The sequence below is a fragment of the Acinonyx jubatus genome, chromosome C2, assembly GCF_027475565.1.
Source record: "Acinonyx jubatus isolate Ajub_Pintada_27869175 chromosome C2, VMU_Ajub_asm_v1.0, whole genome shotgun sequence".
NCBI lineage: Eukaryota > Metazoa > Chordata > Mammalia > Carnivora > Felidae > Acinonyx > Acinonyx jubatus.
In genome coordinates, this window is record NC_069384.1 from 146,521,309 (window position 1) to 146,539,356 (window position 18,048).

At 55.7% G+C, this 18,048-nt stretch overlaps 1 protein-coding gene across 4 annotated transcripts in view; it reads right to left on the bottom strand.

The window, feature by feature from the left end:
- Positions 1–871: 871 nt before the first annotated feature.
- The window catches only part of VIPR1 (vasoactive intestinal peptide receptor 1), a 33,371-nt gene continuing 16,194 nt past the window's right edge, over positions 872–18,048 (bottom strand). For 3 of the 4 annotated variants that reach the window (XM_027040793.2, XM_027040796.2, XM_027040797.2), the window contains 10 exons: positions 11,546–11,652; positions 10,015–10,121; positions 9,450–9,582; positions 7,194–7,347; positions 6,611–6,671; positions 6,343–6,409; positions 5,878–5,969; positions 3,310–3,439; positions 3,025–3,066; positions 872–2,317 (listed from right to left, as the gene is read on the bottom strand). In XM_027040793.2, coding sequence (XP_026896594.1) covers positions 2,126–2,317; positions 3,025–3,066; positions 3,310–3,439; positions 5,878–5,969; positions 6,343–6,409; positions 6,611–6,671; positions 7,194–7,347; positions 9,450–9,582; positions 10,015–10,121; positions 11,546–11,652 — 1,085 coding nt within the window. In that variant the 3' untranslated portion in view covers positions 872–2,125. The remainder of the gene's footprint in view (positions 2,318–3,024; positions 3,067–3,309; positions 3,440–5,877; positions 5,970–6,342; positions 6,410–6,610; positions 6,672–7,193; positions 7,348–9,449; positions 9,583–10,014; positions 10,122–11,545; positions 11,653–18,048) is intronic. The other variant, XM_053221592.1, reaches the window with a different exon arrangement.

Below are 18,048 nucleotides of genomic sequence, written 5' to 3' on the forward strand. Positions count from 1 at the left end.
AGGGTATGTGCCTGGGGCTGCCCCTGCCCTGGGTTCACGGTGACTCTGATCCTGGCCTGACCACCCCTGACTCAGGCCTCCTCAGCATGTTGGTTTGGTTGGGGCTGTCTTTGGGTGATGGGTTCTGGGATGGTACTGAGTAGGACAAGGCTTTGAAGGAGCCTTGCAAGCAGATCTGAGGCTTTGCCAGCCTATTCTAGCTTCTTTTTACCAGCTTGGCATCCCTCTCCTGCTCCCAAACAAGACAACCCCTCTGCAGGTTTGCAGGAAGTGGAAGCCAAGGGGTCAGGCAACGGCTTTGGAGGGAGACCTCTCTTGCTAACTGAAATCATCTACTTTGCCCTATTGCCTGTGTCTAAACCATTCCACCAGTCGTATTGGCTCTGTCACTCATTTTGGTGACATTTCTGTCCTCTATCTCTTTTTACCTGAACCCTGGGCAGTGTAAACGCGGTCAGCTTATACCCCATGCACCCCTGTCTGCAGGAATCCCTGTGGCCTGCAACATGCTCCCACTTAACCATTTCTGGGACTGCAGCAGCTCAGTCAGCTGTTCTGTACTAATCCAAGAATAGAATTTCCTTCTCTTGGTTGGATTTAGAAGGTCAGGGGACACAACGAGAACCTCGTATAACTTCCCCACGCTCAGAAGACATGGGATACCATTCAATGAGACATGGGGTGAAGGCCTTTAGAACTCCGTGCTTCTCCTAGAAGTGGAGGATTCCCATCCAAAGCCAGAAGGGTGGTGACAGCTGGCTTCAGTGATGCTTTCGACCTCCCCTCCTCTGAATGGGGGAAAATGGCCGTAAGTTGAAAGCTGGTCCCTGTTTTAGGTCACGTGGGAACATCAACCACCAGGGAAGCCAAGCCGATTCAACCCAACATTTATTGTCGCACAGCCTGTTTGCAGTCCTGAGGGGATCTTCTGGCTGGAGTGTGGGCAGGAAGCCACGTGGCCACAGGGTGCAGGGTAGGCACAGGATGTTATTGACCACCAGGCTCCTGTCCAGACAATATGTGGGCTAGAGGACTTCTCAGCCACACTCCAGTGTGGCTGGGGTGGGAATGGGATTGCAGGGATGGTAGCAATAATATCAGTGGTGATACAAATAACTAAGAGGATGAAGCTTGTTACAATATATAAAAAGCAGCAGTTAGGAATTTGTGCTTTCATTTTCTCATCTGACGGATCTGAGATCGAACCCTACCTGTGTGACAAGGCGAGGCACCTCTCTGTGAGACTCAGTTTCCTGACCTGTGAAATAGGGACAGTAGTTCCCACCTTGCTGGGTTGATGGGAGGATTAAGGGGCGCATGAGCGCACATCTCTCAGCCTGGTTCTGATAGTTGGCACATAGGTGGGCGGCCAAGGGAAGCTCCCACTGCCTGTAGGGATGGCAGGGCTGGTGGCAGTCTCGATCGTTCCAGCCATCCTGGGACCACCGCACTTCAGCAGGGACTATGGAGATACCTGTGCGACCCAAACTAAACTCCCTATCAAAACCACAACCGTCTGAGGCAAACTCCTCCACTGGGAAGGGCTGGCAGCTCAGAGGACGACGCTGGGGGAGGCGACCGCATCTGGGAAGAGATGCCTTAACGGTAATGCTTAACCCAAAGGAACTTGACGCAATGGTGGAACTTCAGGCTCCGTCGAGGTGGTGGTGGCCGGTGATCTTCAGGGGCAAGATCTTTGTGTCCTCGGCGCACACCACGATCCCGCATTCATTGTCCGAGGACGGGCAGTTGCCTACCTTGGATGGCGCCCGAGAGCCACCAGCGCCGAGTCAGGGGATAGTATGTGGACTTCTTGCCCCTGCTTGGCGGACGAGGACTTTTCGGGGAGGAATCTGATGGCTGAGCTCCACCCCACGTCTCCTCAGGTGGGAGCCCCCGGCGCACCTGCTTGCAGAGAAGCGGCTCCCGCATCTGTGCACCCTACTCTCAGACAAGCGCAAGGGCAGAGTTCTTGAGGGGCGTCCGGACAGTGGCCTGGGGACCGGGGCAGCCTCCGAGCCCAGGGCCGGGGCTGGCCTCGCCCGGGCAGGCCTCGGTCCCCGGTGCCGCCCGGGGTCGGTGGTGCGGACGGGAGGAGCCGCTGGGGCCCCTGGGCGCCTGGCGGTCAGACCAGGGAGACTTCGGCCTGGAAGCTGGAGGAACGGCGCGCGCCCGGGCTGACGCGGGTCAGAATGGAGACCTGCGTGCTGCATGTGGCCCCGTTGCTGCCTCCTGACGGGTGCTGGTATTTAGGGTCCGAGCCCAAGAAGCCCTGCAGGTGCCAGCGCCGCCACTTCCGCCGCAACTCCGCCTGCACCTGGGGAAAGGGAGGTATTCAAGCCCGCCCCCAGTAAGCCTCCTCCACTGCTGATCGGGCTGCTCTGGATTTAGGGTGCTGAGCCAGCCAGTCAAATCCTCCTGGGGAGTCTAAGTTGAGAGACCCGGATGCTACCTAGGCTAGTGCACAGTGGGACCACTGGGGACCCGGGTCAAATCAAGGCCTTGGAGCCAGAGGCGGTAGGAGGCAGAGAGGATCAGAGAATGCAGTCGGGGAGGGGGAGGGGTACTGCCTGGGGGTGGCTGAATCCCCATTCCCCTGATCGCTGCCCCCCAGCTCACTCGCGCTCATCTGAGTGGATGGATTTCTGTGCTTTGTAACCAGGCTCCACGGTAACTCAGCCTCCACTGGCAGTCTACCCCCTTGCCCCTATCCCCACTTGCTGGGCACAGCCACTTAACCAAACCGATGTGCACACAAATCCCAGGTGTGTGTGTGTGTGTGTGTGTCTTAAAATGCAGATTCTAAGTCAGCAGGTCTGGGGGGCAGAGGGCAGAAATCAGCCTTTTAACCAGGTCCTAGGTATGCGCCATCACCTGTTTTCTAGTCTGACAACCACACTTGGAGTAGCAAGATTTAACCCATCCTTGCTCTGCACTTATCCCATTAGTGTTTCCGCGCACCTTGAAACCTGAGTTTCAACCTGAGTGCTATTGCCTGGCCCCCAAGGTCTGGGAGGGGCTTACCTCGCCATTGAGGAAGCAGTACAGGATGGCCACCACAAACCCCTGGGGAGGAAGGGAGTAGGAGAGGTGAGGTGGACAGACTCCAGGAGCCCCCCAGCCCCTGTACCACCCCTGGCCCTGGTCCTTACGTTCCCCTGATTAACCAAAGGGCAAAGCATACAGTAGGTGCTTAATCAGGACTTATTACAGTGGGAAAAAAATGGAATCCGGTGGCAAGGGGCCAAGGCCCCAGGCTGAATTCCCTTAAAGCCCAGAGAAGAATGCAGACTGGTGGATCGTTCATACCTGGAAAGACCCCATGATGAGCTCAAAGACCATTTTCACCTCAGCTGTAAAGTTGTTGGGAAAGAAGGCGAACATGATGTAGTGCACTCCAAACAGGGGGATCAGCAGAAGAGTAGACTTGGCCAGCCTCCTGGGGACAAGGGGGAGGGCAGATAGTGCGTATAGGAGGTAGGGATGATGACCAGGATGTGTGAGGACAGGCCGCCGGCTCCTGGAAGTATTATGTGCACATGTGTTCCTGTTCCATATCTGCAGTGCCTCTACCCTCCACCTCCACCCCCTCTCCAGGTCTCCTAGCCTAAAAGGAAGCATGAAGGAGAAGGAAGCTCTCTTTTCTCACCCTTCTGGAGGAGAGACCATAGAGGAGGTCAGTGCTGAACCCTGAGGATGAGACATAGTATTTCAGGGTCTGTGGCAGCCAAGGGAGAGATGGTCTCAGCTAACAGGAGATCCTGGTTCCCCCTTTCCTGGTCTCAGTTTCCCTAATCTTTACGGTGGGGGTAAATGTATGCTCAATATTATCAAATTACAGGAATGGGCCTCACTGGAAACTCAGAACTACTTTGGGTGTTATAAAGTGCAGTGCATCCACAAGAGACTAATTCTCTACTAGGGATGAGGACATTTGGGAAGGAAGATTTTGTAATTGGGGTGCTGACCACATATGCCCAAGGCCACTTTGGAGGATGCTGGGCACTCCAGTTTATGCCTGGTTTCGTCCATCTTTGGCTTCTCTGCCTGTCCACTTCTCTAGAAGTTGCCACCTTTTCTGAGATTGCATCCCTCCCTCCCTGGCTTCCCACACCCATACACACACTCTCAGCAGGCTCTGAAGGACCAGCTCCTCCTTCTCCAGCCTTGTGTGCTTGACAGGGTCGATATTCATTCTAAATGACTCATCCCTCTCCTGTGCAGCAGGGCTCATCCTGGTTCAGGCCTCCCAACCACCTGACCTCAGCCGGTCCAGACAGTGTGAACTCGCGGTTCCTTGGCTGGGAGAGGTCTGAGCGGCTGGGGGTGTCCGCCGTGATCCCTTCTGCCTCGGAAGTCAGTCCAGGGAAACCTAGTCCTGGGCCCGAGGTCCCCCAGCCTTGCCCCTCCTGCTCCTTCCTAGACCTGGGTCCCAGCCATGCCAAGATCCTGAGCACTGCCCACCCCTTTGTGGCCACAAATCTCTCCCGCATGCCCAAGGCTGACAGATGGAGGCTTTCTTTAAATTGAAGGCTTATGGGGAGGTGGAGAGTGGGAGCCGACAGCCCCTCAGCGGGGAGCCCCATCTCCCATTCCCCCCACCCCTCTGCCTGCCGACAGCTGCTCAGTTTCTATCTCACCCACGTGGACCTGGTGATGACCGGCTTCCTTTGCCTCAGATTCAAGCCCTTTGGAGCAGTTGTGCATTGGGGCAAACCGGGCCCCACAGGCAAAGCAGAGGATAAGGATGCCCGGGCCTGATGTACTGCCCCTTGGCAGGCTACAGGCCCTGTTCTCAGACTGGAGGGGAAGTTCCTCCTACGCACCCAGCGGGGGAGAATGCCGTCACACCAGGAACGTGAGTCTTAGTCTCATCAGAGAGAATCACAGGATTCCAGAATAGAATCCTAAATCCAGCAGCTCGTGACATTCTAGCTAAGAATCTTAGAACCACAGCACAAGACTCTCCAAAGAGAAGCCAGGCCAAGAACGGTCCAGAATCCCAGGACTGGGCAGCCCTTATGGGATGCTCCAGGGTTGTACTGTCTCTGCAGCACTGATAATCAGTCTCTTGTTCCCATCGGTAGGCATGCAGACCCCTACTCACCTCCTCACAGCCACCCTGTCCTTGTTTCTTTAGTTCTGGCTTCAAGCCCTGTTCTCATGAAAACCTTCCTGTTTCTCCAGTCTTGCCAAGAGCAGAAGACAGCCCTCACACCTTTCTTTCCAAGCAAGGAGCATGACCACTGTCCCAGGGACACTGTGCCCTCCCCCCTACCAGGGCCATGTGCTCCCAAATCCTTGAAGAGGAGGGAGTGAGTGTCAGTTTCCTTACCTGTAAAATGTGGACAGTTTATAGGAAACTGTGTGGATGACATGAGATGATATGTGGAAACCCCTTAGCACACCTGGCATGGAAACTGCTGTTACTATTCCTGGGGACTAGTTAATCCTATGTGGCTACCTCGTTGTTCAGCTGGGGGCTCCCCCAGGGCATCCATCTACTGTGTACTTACTGTGTCCCTTTTCTGTGCCAGGCCCTTGCCAGGGACTGGGCACCTGGTGTGAATAGGGCACAAGTGATCTGTTGTGTTCTCAAGCTCCCTGGCTTGGCAGTGGATACATACCTGGGGCAGATCGCTTGCTAGGTAAGTGACTGCAGGGGAAGCGGGCACGGGGTTTATGGGCCTGGCAAGGGTAGGGATGGAGCGGGGGACACTTGTGGGCTGAGCCAGGTCATGGGGGGTGGAGGTGGGCAAGAGCAAGGTGGCTTTTTGGTGACTCTGGGGTCACCTGACTTCCTGGAAAACTTCAAAGACACATGGGCAGATTTGGGGACGGGGGATGGGGACACCAGGGAAGCCAGAGCATACTCACGAGTATGGGCTGCTGTGACTCTTTCCAACATCTGGGGACTGAAGTTTCTGAACCAGGATCCGGATAATGCAAATAAACAGGATAAAGTTCACCTGGTGGATGCGGCCAAGGTTAGTGGTCAGAGAGGGGAGGCTGAGGGGTCCAGCTCCCCGGACTGATGTCCTGGTTTCTTCCCCAGGACCCTGCTGTCTATCTGTCTTCTCTCTTCCCTAGCTTTCCCCACTTTGGGGGGTCATCTGGGAATTCTACTTCACATCTTGAAGGACTGGCCCTCCCCATCTGTGTTCTTTACCCTAGAGGAGAAACTGATGGGGGAAAGGATGGGGACGACCCTGCCTAGAGTCACTGGGAAGCCTCTGTTTCCATTCTGATCCTGACACGAATTTCCTGTGTGACCTGAAGTCAGTGGACTACCCAATCTAGGCCTCAGTTTCCCCATCTCTACGTGGTGGGAGGAGGCCTTACCAAGATGGAGGTGAGGATGGGGGCCTTTATGATCCACCAAAATGAGGAGTTGATGGTGTTCCAGCATCTGGATAGGGCACGGTGGGGGAGAATGAGAACGGTTGTCCTCAGCCAGGGTCAGAGGCCCTCCCAGGTGCTCCGGCTCTGCCCCCGAGCCCTTTAGAGACCATAGGCCCAGAGTCTGTGCCTCCCAGCTTCCCTTCATCCCACCTAGGGGATCTGCCCCAGATGATGGCAGCCTGGGGGAGGGGGCGGGGTGGCAGCTCACCCAGTATCCTCAAAATAGAGCCTGATGATTGTCCACACAATGGTGAATATGCTGGGCACCCCTGTCAGGGTCAAAGAAAAGAAAAAGAGGAAAGGGCACAAGAGAGAGATTTAGGAGAGAGAAAGAGAGAGAAAGGGAGGGAGAGAAGAGTGGGTTTCCGGGGCTGCCACCTGTGGTTGCACAGGCCGTTCACTGTGCAAACATGCTTGCTCTACTGAGGGGGTGGAGCGCTATGCCCGAGGGGCTGTGTCCCCCTAAAGGGAGGGTCTTTTTCTCAATTTGACAGGGGCACTTTACAGACTAGCAGTGGCCCTGCGTTTCAAGGGCTTAAGGGGAAATGGATGCTCACAGAAACTCTCTGTCCCACAGATCAGCTCTAGTTTCAGCTGCAGCCTGAGGGCACCTACCCCGGGGTCAGACACTGGGGGGGACTTTTGTCAACTCTTGGCCTAGAGCCTGGTAGGCAGGACCGGCGGCCCAGGGAGACCTACGAGTGCAGGCAGGGTTGGCACCCACCCCCTAGTGAGCTCCCCAGGCCTTGCCCCTTCCGTCCCCAGCCTGGCAGCCCTCCCTGGTACCATACCCCAGCCGATGAGTATGTACCCCCAGAAGTACTTCCGCTCAGAGAAGAAGGAGACAGCCAGCAGGGTGTGCAGGTAGAGGCCCTCCACCAGCAGCCAGAAGAAGTTGGCCATGATACAGTACTGGAATAAGACCATGGCTGCCTTACAGCTCACCTGCAGGGGGAGGAACAGAGAAGGGGCTCACTGGGGTCCCCTGCCTGCCCACATCTCCGTTTGGGGCAACAAACACAGGTGCAGCACGGCCAGCCTAATCTCTTTGTTGTTCTTGCATTGTCCCTTTCGAAATGTACCCGGTGGTTTTCCCATTATCCCTGATTTTAGATCATCTGATATTTGGGGATAAGTTTGCAGATTTAACGATCCATCCATCAATTTATCATCTATTCATTTTCCTTCTATATGTCTATCTACCCACCTACCCATCCAACCATCCATCTGCCCACCTATCCGTTTATTTACCCACTAGGTGTTCTACCAGCTCACCCATCTGTCTGTCCATCCACTGATCATTTATTCATCTTCCCGTCTATCAGCCCACCCATGCACTCACCCACCTATCTCTCCCTTCTTCTACCTATCCACCTACTAGCCATCCTCTACCAACCCACACACCTAACCAGCAATCCATCCATTCATCCAACCTCCTATCTACTCATCCACCCCTCTACCTGTCATCTACCCAATTTTTCTTACTTTACCCATCTATCCTTCCACCTGTACAGCCATCCACGCATCTATTTACTCAGCAGCCGTCTACCTGCCCATTCACTTAACCCCGCCCCCACCTACTCATTCACCTTGTTTCAATTAGGACAGAAGGTAGCTAGAAGAGGTATGAGGAGAATTCTTGCCTGGGTTTGCAAGGGTTCTCTGAATATGTGGGGCTGTAGGCTATGGGCTGTGGAGCGGGGCCCTGATGGAAGTATTGAGGAGAAGAGGCAAGAGGAGGCAGAGGTAGGGCAACTTGGGGCTCTGGGTGGCCCACCTGGCACAACTGGAGGCCCTTCTCTGTCCTCTGTTCTCTCTCAGAAAGTTTTCCATTTCAGATCAAGCCCCAATACCTGTGAGATAGAACTTAAAGCCCTCCCCCTCCGGGAAACTCTCTAGATTCCACTCCTTCCTTTCTGTGCCCTTGGCTTTGAGACATCCTCAGTAGTCTGCTCTCCTCTTCCTGTGGCTGCAAGCTCCTTCAGGTCCCACTTCAGTCCTTCCAGCTACAGGCGGGCCTGTGTCCCCCATCCTCCCCCACTTGCCTTGCAACTAGAATAGCTCATCTCTTTAATAGGACAGTTATCTGTGCTTCTTGCCTTAGAAAAGCTTCAGAGAGCTGCTAATGAATCAGAAAGCCAGTCTCCACAATTATCCTTAACAAGTGTGCTGGAGGCTTCCTGGCTTCTCCGGGTCCATGGCTCATGGGCTCCAGCTCCTGGGTGGGATCCTCTGAGGAGCTCTGGGATTGTCCAGGGTGGCCACCCTGCGTTTCCCTTCCTTCTTGTCTACATGCCTAAGACTCCACCATCATGGGTCCATTCTCTGAGGAGAAGGTATTGCTGACGCCCAAAATAATGCACTGCCCCTGGGGTAGGTCCTCATGAAGCAGAGTCACTGGCCACAGGAATGGGTAGGAGCCAGGGCTGGTCTTGGACTCTCTGTCTTAGCTCCGGGGCACTCAGGGAGGGGGTCCTGAGCTCACAGTCATTTGGAGATGGACCCCTTAGTGACGGGCAATTAATTCCTTAGACACTGTCTTAACTTCCCTTCCTGAGGAAGGCCCAGAACGGACTGATGGCAGGGGAAGAAGGGAAGAGAAGGGCTGTGTGTGTATCTGGACCGAATCCAGGTGGTGGTAGGGGTGGGGGAGTAGGATGGAAGCTTGGAAGTCCTTGCAAGATGGGGAAACTGAGGCAGGGAGTTCCCGAAGATCACTCTGGAAGTTAGCAACAGAGGAGGGACGGGGGACTGTGGACTCTGGCTATGAAGTGTCGCATTTCCCACCAAGGAGAGGCATCCGTCACAGGCAGGGACAGGTCTGTGAGCTCCCTCCCAGGTGGCTGAGCACCACTTCCTGTGGCTGGGAGGGGGTTGGGATTCAAGGAGCTGCAGACGGGGTTGGGTAGGGGTTTGGCCATTCTTGGGGAGGGAGAGGAGGAAGGAGAAGAGAGGAAGGGCGGAGAAGCAGCAGGTGGAGAGGGACTGAGATTGGAGAAGGTAAAGGGGAAGAGGGAGAGGGAGGTGGGCCTGGGTGGGGTCCTCACCGAGCCCTTGGTGCAATAGTCCACGTCCTCGCTGTTGAACAGGATCAAGTCTTTGATGAAGACAGCGGTGGCCCTCAGGATGAAGGATATGAAGAGGTGCATGTGGATGTAGTTCCGCGTGCAGTGGAGCTTCCTGTGCAAGGCGGGCAGAGCTGGGAGGCTGAGGGGGCCTCGGACCCCCCACTCCAACCACACTGTCCAGCCCTCGGAGCAAGGGCAGGGCAGGGGAGCATAGGGCTTCCAAGGGCAGGCCCCGCCCCCAGGTACAACCCTGGCGCAGCCTAGCCTCCGAGTGCCTCAGCCTCCAGAGCCTGCCCCACCCTCTGGTGCCCGATCTTCAGGTGCAGGGCCATCCCATGGGGACTAGGCCGAGACAGGTGGAGAACTTTGAGCAGCCTGCTCTCTCCAGGGGAGGCTGGCGTGGTAGGGGGACAGGGCAGGGACTCTATGCTGCCTGGGGGTGACAGGGAAGGGGGCCAGAGCATGACTGGGCCAGGCTGGGCTCGAGCACAGGAGCGACCTGGCTAGGTCTGCTCTGAGGCTTGTTGCTGTGGCTGGACCTCACCTGAACAGGCTCAAGATGGCTGTAGCGACCAGAAGGGCAGCGAGGGACAGGCTGTGGCCGACGGTGTAGATGGTCTTCACAGAACTGTAGAACATTGACTGCTGCTGCTAGAGGGAAGAGGGTGGCGGGGTTGGGGGTCTTAGGTGGGGGTGGGGTGGGCTCACCTAGGGGGTATTGGCAGGGGTGCGTGCCTTATGCACCCTGCCTCCCATCCCTGCCTTGGCAGATGAAGAGACTCCAGGGTCCCAAGAGCAGCTGAGCTGTCCCCTCCAGTCCCCGGACCCCTGACACCCCTCCCCTGGGTTTCCACAGACAGGACAGGACTGCTTCCCAGGGCGGGGCGGGGGTTGACTTGAACCCCCTCTCTCTGCTCTTTCATGAGGGAAATGTCAGTGACGGAAAGAGCAAAGACCTCACGCGTTCCATGTGCCTGTTTGTTCATTCTGCAGTCATGTGTTCAGCACCCCTTCCGTGCCAGCTTTGGGCACGGCCCCCCAGCGGCCCAACACTGTGCCCTTCAGACTCCACATGAGGACCTCCCGCCATGCAGCGAGAGAGCCACACAGGGAATTAGAATACTAAAGACGACACTGGGACAATTTCCCTTCTGGGGCTCTCAGAGGCAGGGGTCAGCAGGAGGAGGGCAATCTAGCCTTTCTGCAGGGGGACAGGACTAATCTGGAATCCAAAGGCTTCTGGCTGGCCCCTCCAGGAACCCTCCCTAGGGACACGTATGCAGATCCTTGGCCACTGGGTGAGTCCCTTGTTTCTCTCCACGTCCCACACCCTGCTGGAGAACAGGCAAGTGGTTAAGTGGGATTTGGGGGATTTAGATCCTGCCTGGGGACCTGGTGGGCTTTGAAGGCCTCTGAAGAAGTTGCCCTTGTGGGAGGAGCAAAAGCTCTGAGAAGGGTGTCTGGGGGTGGGACAAACGTCACAGCAGACGGACACACACACATACCCACAACCCCACACCAAAGCAGTGAGGGGGCTCCTAGCTGAGGACTCCAGTTATACTCTCGCTTCCCATCAGTATCCCCACGTGGCTCCGGGGCCCACATCTGCACAGCAACCATTCATGCTTCAGCTGCTCCAGGGCATATGCCTGTCCTGGGACTGAGGACCATGGTCTTGTCCCTGTCCCTGTCCCTGACTGGCTGCTGAGGATCTGCCCCTCAGTTTCCCCTCTGCATGAGATAGGAAGATGATATCTGCCCTCCCTGCCCCCTCTAGGGCTGGAGCAAGGCTTCCATGAGTCAGCGGGGTGGCCCTGCCGGAGGGCCGAGTGCTGTTTCAGCTTTTGCCGCTGTGTGTCATCCTCATGAAAGTCCCCTTCCTGTTCCCTGTCAGGGACAGAGAGGGGGATGAGCCCCTGGAAATGCAGGTCTGGCAAGGGAGGAGGCTTGGGGAAGGCAGACCCCACGAGTCCTGGCTTCGGCATAGACAGCAACCTCACTCCTTGCTGGGAGAGGGTGGAAGGAGCCTTGCAGGCCAAGGCACTGTGGGAGGGCAGGGGTGGACTGAGGCCCACCTCTTCCAAATCTGATGCCTTGTCATTCAAACCACAGGCAATGGGGTAGGGGCCAGGTTCCAGGTGCGTCCAGCCCTCGTTGGTGCAGCTGCGGCTCACGTTGCGGCCTGGGTGGAGGGGAGAGGGGGAGAGGAGAGAGGTTGAGGCTGGGAGCAGGTGAGTCCGTGGAGTAGGTATGGGGCTGGGCTGTTTCTGAGCTCAGCCTTTCCCCGGCACCCCCAGTTGTATCAGGCTCCAGCGGCCCTGACCCAGACTCCCAGGGAGCTGCCGGGGCACTTGGGGCAGGGAAAAGCTCTTCCAGGGCTTTGCAACACGAGTAACAGTCAGAGCAGACATTCCTGGGCTCAGCTTTGCCCCTTGCCGTGTCTGAAACTGACCCCGGGTGCAAGATAAATAAAGCGATTTTTGTCACGGCCTGAATTCTTGGTATAGAATGACCCATGACCCTTGTCATGAGCTAAGTGTTCACTCTTGTCACAGGGCCACAGGAGCCGGTGTGGCAGATGGTTTCTTTGCCCTGTGGGTGCAGATGGCGGCCCTGTGGCTGGGCCGCGGGACTCCTCCTGGGTCAGCTCGCCTGGGCCGATGGGCCTGATTTCCTCCCACACCTGGTGTGGCTCAGATGTGCTGCTGGAGAGGGACCAAAGGTGAGGCAGGAAGTGGGGGTGGAGGGCACCTGGTTAAGGGTGCAGGTCTGAAATGCTCATGAATGGAGAAGCAGGGAGTCCTGGCAGGGAACCTGCCCGGGGAAAAGGCATGTGTGTGCAGGGAATCGAGCAGCACAGCGCTACAGGAGCTTACGGCTGAACTTCACTGAGTTCTCCACTGTCCTTGGAGGCCCAAAGCTGTAGTGAAGGGACAGGGCTGATGAGAGTGCCTGTGACCTGAGGGCTACCTTGAGGCTGCCCACTCTCTAGCCCTGGAGAGGAGTTGAATACAAAATGGGTGAGCCAGGGGCGCCGGAATGTCTCAGTCGGTTAAGCGTCCAACTGTTGATTTTGGCTCAGGTCATGATTCCAGGGTTGTGAGTTTGAGCCCCACATCCGGCTCTGCGCTGACAGTGTGGAGTCTGTTTGGGTTTCTCTCCCTGTCCTGCTTGCTCTCTAGCTCTCTCTCAAAATAAATAAATAAACTGAAAAAAGAAAAAAGAAGAAAGAAGGAAAATGGGTGAGCCAGAGAAGATCCCCGTCCCTCTATCCCAGGACTCATTAAAGGGGCACTGGAGTCCGGGGTGAAAGCTGGCTTATGGGGGAGGGGAAGGGGGAAAGAGGAGGAGAAGGAGGGGGAGGAAAGAGGGAGAGGGGAGGGTGGGGGTGGCAGGAGGAGAGAAGAGGCAGGAGCAGGAGGTGAAGGGATGGAGGAAGAGGGAGGAGGAGGGAGAGCACAGTAGGGAAGGAGGTGAGGTGAAGCTGAGAAAGAAGATGGGTCCTAACGTCCTTGCCCTATAGCTCCTTCCTCACCAGCACCACAGCCACTGTCCCCATCATCACTGGTATCGTCACTGTCACCATCATTAGTACCGCCACCAGCACCACCACGATCGTCACCATCACGGTCACCACCATGGTCCCCGTCACCACCACCAGCAGCATCGGCAGCAGCAGCAGCAGCAGCAGCTCCATCACAAAGACAAGTTCGAGAACTCTTCATTCATCAGTACTGTACAGAGCAGTGTAGGCTCAGTGTCTCAGTCCCCTCCACCCTCCAGTGAGGAAGGGAAGCCCAGTTCACACTTGAGAAGTGAGGCTCCAAGTGGTTGGTCACTTGCCCAAGGCCACACGGAGAGAAGAGGGTAGAAGCAGGTGTGACCCCCAGAGTCTTCTCAGCTGCCCCCTTGCCCCCGTCTGCACTGAAGGGACCTGGGGACTTGTGTCAGGTGTCCAGGTGCAGAGCTGTTGGAGACGTCGAGCTGTCCTGAGAGCTGGGGGGGGGGGGGGGGGGGGGGCGGGGTCCACCGTGCATGTACATCTACTATTTCTAAACTTGGCTGTGTGCTTGGAATATACCAGGTGATTCCCTGTCTGCTATTTCTGTTAATCCTCCTGGCTGCCATTTGAAAGAGGTTCTTAGCACCCTACTTTATGGCTGAGGAATTGAGGGACAGCTGGGGGGCTGGGGACAGTCAGGGAGGACTAGCTGGGCCTGGGTCTCTTGCCACTGAGAGGTCCTGGAGGAAGCAGGAGGGACTTTGCTGAGGAAGAGGCACTGGACTGGGCCGGTTCCTGATTCGGCAGCGCTTTCCCGCGCAGGCCTCCCGAGCACACTGTTGCAGGGAACTCCCAGCACGAGAGAGAGGTCCTCCTGCTGGCCCTGCTCAGCTCCTTAGCTTTCCCCCTTGTGGCCCAGGCAGGCTTCGACCAGACCGTCAGTAAACCGCCGGCCTGCTTCAGCCCCAGATCTAGGGAGCTCACCGTGGGCCCCTCCCAGGATCCGATTCTTGTGTGGACTTCCCCCACCAGCCTGGGGCAAGTAGAAAAAGGGGACAAGGTCAGATCAGCCAGCCTTGAGGTTGGGACACTAATGCCTCAAGTTTTGAGCTCCACTCTCACCAGAAGGACCAGGGCCCCATGGGCCAGGCCCATGACATAGCAGGCACCTGGTACCATGAATTAGGTGCCCCATCTGTATCTACACAGCAGCTTCTCATGCCTCCTGTGGTGGGGGGGGGGGGGAAGGCAACAAACAGTACTGTGTTAAAGCTAGTGATTAGGAGCTATTATTAGTTCCACTCAAAGAGGGGGATGCCAAGGCTGAGACAGGTGACCTGCCCATGGTCACACAGCAAGGAAGCAGCAGGCTTGGGATACAGACCTGGGTTAGCCTGACTGCACCTTTCTGAACTTTCAGAGCGGCTGAAGGGCCACCCTGTCCCCTGGAACCCTGGCCGCCCTGGGTATTGGGGGGAAGGCAGGGGATAGGGGGACATCTTCAAGGTTGGGTGGCCTCTTTGAAGAGCCCTGGGACTGGGGCCCAGGTCTCAAAGGGAACTCTTCCTGAGGAGATCTCAAAGGTGGCCACCAAGGGACCCCAAGACGCAGCCCAGTCCGGCCCTGGGAACCAGCAGAACTTGTGTGTGTAGAGGGTGATATGCAGGAAGGAGTCTCTTCCTGCTCACCATGTCATGAAAAGAAGTCACAGCCACCCCTCCACTCTTCCCTGGGCCCTCCATGTGAAAAGCACGGCTCAGTGACTAGAGGTAGAAATCGGGCATTCGTTTCCTTCCCACTGCCCTCTTTCCACCCCCCCACCTCACCTCAGCCACGAGTCCTGCCCCAGCCTCCCTTCCTCACCACCACCACCACCTTATCTCCCCGGAATTAGGTAGGAGCCTCCTGATGGCTCTCCCTGCTTTCCTGTCCCCGCTAACCCACTCCCAACCCGAGAGAGTTGGAGAGATTGTTCTAAATCCTCTATGTGACCGTGGTGCTCTCCTGCTAAAATGCTGTCAGTGGTATCCTGTCCCCGTCAACCAGGGCAAACGTCTTAGGTTGGCATCACAACTCTCTTATCTATGGCTTCACAGTGCAGGTGGGGAGGCGGGGAGAGGAGGTGTCCCTTAGACCCCAGAGACACAGTTAGCAGCCTGTGTTGAATTTTCTCAACCAAATTAGCGATCCTAGTTTTCACTCTTAAAAAATGTCTTTTCAAATATTTAAAGGTAAAAACACCACAGACGAAAGACATACAGACCACGAATTAAAGGATCAGGTCCCCACAAACGTTTTGGTCCCTGGAAGAGCACTCCTCCCCTGGGATGTTTACCCAGCCCGGGAGATGGCTTCTTTCTAGCTCTACAGTCTTTATCCTCTTCAGGTGTCTTCCGCCTTCCCTGTAGAACTAGGTCCCTTCCAACCCTTCCAGGGAGGACACTCCTTCCTCAGTCCTGTCACCCAAAGGGACTAGAGTTAGGGATGGTATTATTCCTGCTTCACATTTGCCTTTCTCTCAAACTTCCCTCTTTGGAGTTTAAGGTCACTGGCTTACCCCTTCTTCCCAGGAAAACACACCTCTTTCCCTTACATTTTCAGCCTCTAACTTAGTCTCCTGTTTCTCTCCATCATTTTCAGAGGCTAAGGCACCAAGTACAGCTGGGCAGGTTGTTCACTGCACCAGGGCATCTGGCTGATAAATGGTGGGGGCTGCAATCTATTTCATATTCAACTTGTCATTAGGTGGCTTCTGGTGACAGGCTGACTCTGCCTGAGGAAGGGCTACCTTTTTCTCATCTGCACCAAGGCACCATGTGGGCTCCATGGAGGCTGGCAGCCTCAGGGTTAGCCAGATGGTGGGCTGCGGTCCAGATTCTTATGTGAAGTTGCTGCCTTGATAATTCCAGCAGGGACAGAAGGAAATGCCGTCAGGAGGAATGCAATTAGCAGAGTGTCAGGGAGGAACACAAGGAGCAGGCACTTCCAGGGAATCTGAGAGAAGGCTGGTTGCAGGCTCTGCCGATTGGACACCCGAGAGCTGCCAGGGAAGCTCCTTGCCTACCCACCCAGGTGCCGGGTTCCGCTGGAGAGCTGGGCTAGGTGGGGGCTGGCCTGGAATACGGCACATCTGTGACTGCTCTCAAACTCCCCAGGGAGGGCACTGACATCTCTCGTTCACTGACTGCCGAGGTCACAACACGGAGCCCTGGGGGGAAAAACCAGCCTGCCCCAAAGAGTCCCTTTGGCCCACCTCCTGTCCCCATTTTACAAACAGGGAAACAGGTCCAGAGAGGGAAAGGCCACCTGAAGTAAGAGATGCCCAAGAGTCTTTCTGCTCAGTCTCTGAATTCTTTAAAAGATTTTTTTTAAATGTTTATTTAAGAGAGAGAGAGAGAGAGAGAGAAAGAGGAGACAGAGCACAAGGAGGGGAGGAGCAGAGAGAGAGGGGGAGAGAGAATCCCAAGCAGGCTCCAGCTGTCAGCACAGAGCCCAACGTAGGGCTCGATCTCACAAACTGTGAGATCATGACCTGAGCTGAAATCAAGAGCTGGAGGCTTAACCAACTGAGCCGCCCAGGCGCCCCCTCTGAATTCTACTCTGGGTCCTGCTCTTCATTAATGCTTCCCCCTCCAGACCTGCTCCTCCCTCGGGTCCTCCCCCTCTGGACTTGCTCCTCCAAAGGATCCTCCCCACTCCAGACCTGCTCCTCCCTGGGATCCTCCCCACTCTGGACTGGCTCCTCCCTGGGATCCTCTCCACTCCAGACCTGCTCCTCCCTTAGTCTTCTTTTTTTTTTTTTTCTCCCTTAGTCCTTGGTGAGTGTCTCAGCTCATCAAACTTAAACCCCAGAGGGGCATGCTGGATCTCTCCCTCCCCGCCGTGAGCCCGGCACCCCCTTCATGGGCAAGTTTCCCACTTCTCTCCTCTGCCACCCACACTCTAAGTCCGAACGATTACCACTTTTCAGCTGCCCTGTGAATGGGTCTTCCCATTGCACTACCAGAATCCCTCCTTCTCATGAAAAATCTGAATTACTGGTTAAACACCTCAACCTAAATTGGACTATGTCAGTTACTGGCTTCAGGCCTCCAGTGGCTTCTCGGTGAACTTAGGAAAAAATCCCAAGTCCTCAGTCAGTGCTCAGGGCCAGCACGGTCTGGCCTCTGCCACCTGTCTCTTTCCTCTCCTCCCTCCCCTGAGCTCTCTCTGCTCCAGCTGCCCTGGCCTCCACTGCATTGCCTTAGTGCCCATCCCACAGGCTGCTGATTCTCCCTCTCAATGATCCCCCAGCCCAGGATCTTTCCGGCCTCCGGGTCCTCAGACAGAAGCTGCAGTAGCACCCCCTCGGCGAGCCCGTCCATCCGTGAACACCTGCCCTAATGTTGTGCCTTACCCCCTTCTCCCTCCTGGCACTTCTTACCATTTATGACACGTGTTTGTTCTCTTGCTAAATGTCTCTTCAACTAGAACGTTAGGTCCCTGTGGGCAGATAGCATGGCTGTTTTCATGCTGTGTTTGTCTAGCCCATGCTTGTCATGCTAGTAGATGTTTAATAAATATTCACTGAATGAAAGAATGGCTGAATATATGCAGGAAAGGTTCTTTGGTTAATCAGTAACAAGAAAGCCCAGTTCCTAAAGAGGCCCCTCTTCTTTTCTGCCTTCTATGGGAACATTCATTTAAAAATATGATAAGGTGTGGGGCACCTGGGTGGCTCATTCGGTTAAGTGTCAGACTCTTGATTTCAGCTCAGGTCATGGTCTCAGAGTTGTGGCATCGAGCTCTGTGTCAGGCCCTGTGCTGACAGCACAGAGCCTGCTTGGGATTGTCTCTTCCTTTCTCTGCCCCTCCCCTGCTCACATTCGCTGTCTCTCAAAATAAAAACAAACAAACAAACAAACAAACATGACAAGGTGTGTAAGCAAAGCCCAAAAGGTCATCGGCTCCAGGCAGTGAAAGACTGAATCATGACCAGCCCAAGACAACGGGGAGCATGGGAGCCATAATTAGTCCTGTATCTGTCAGTCAATTGGTTATCAACTGCTGAGCAAATATTTAGTGAGCCCTTCCCAC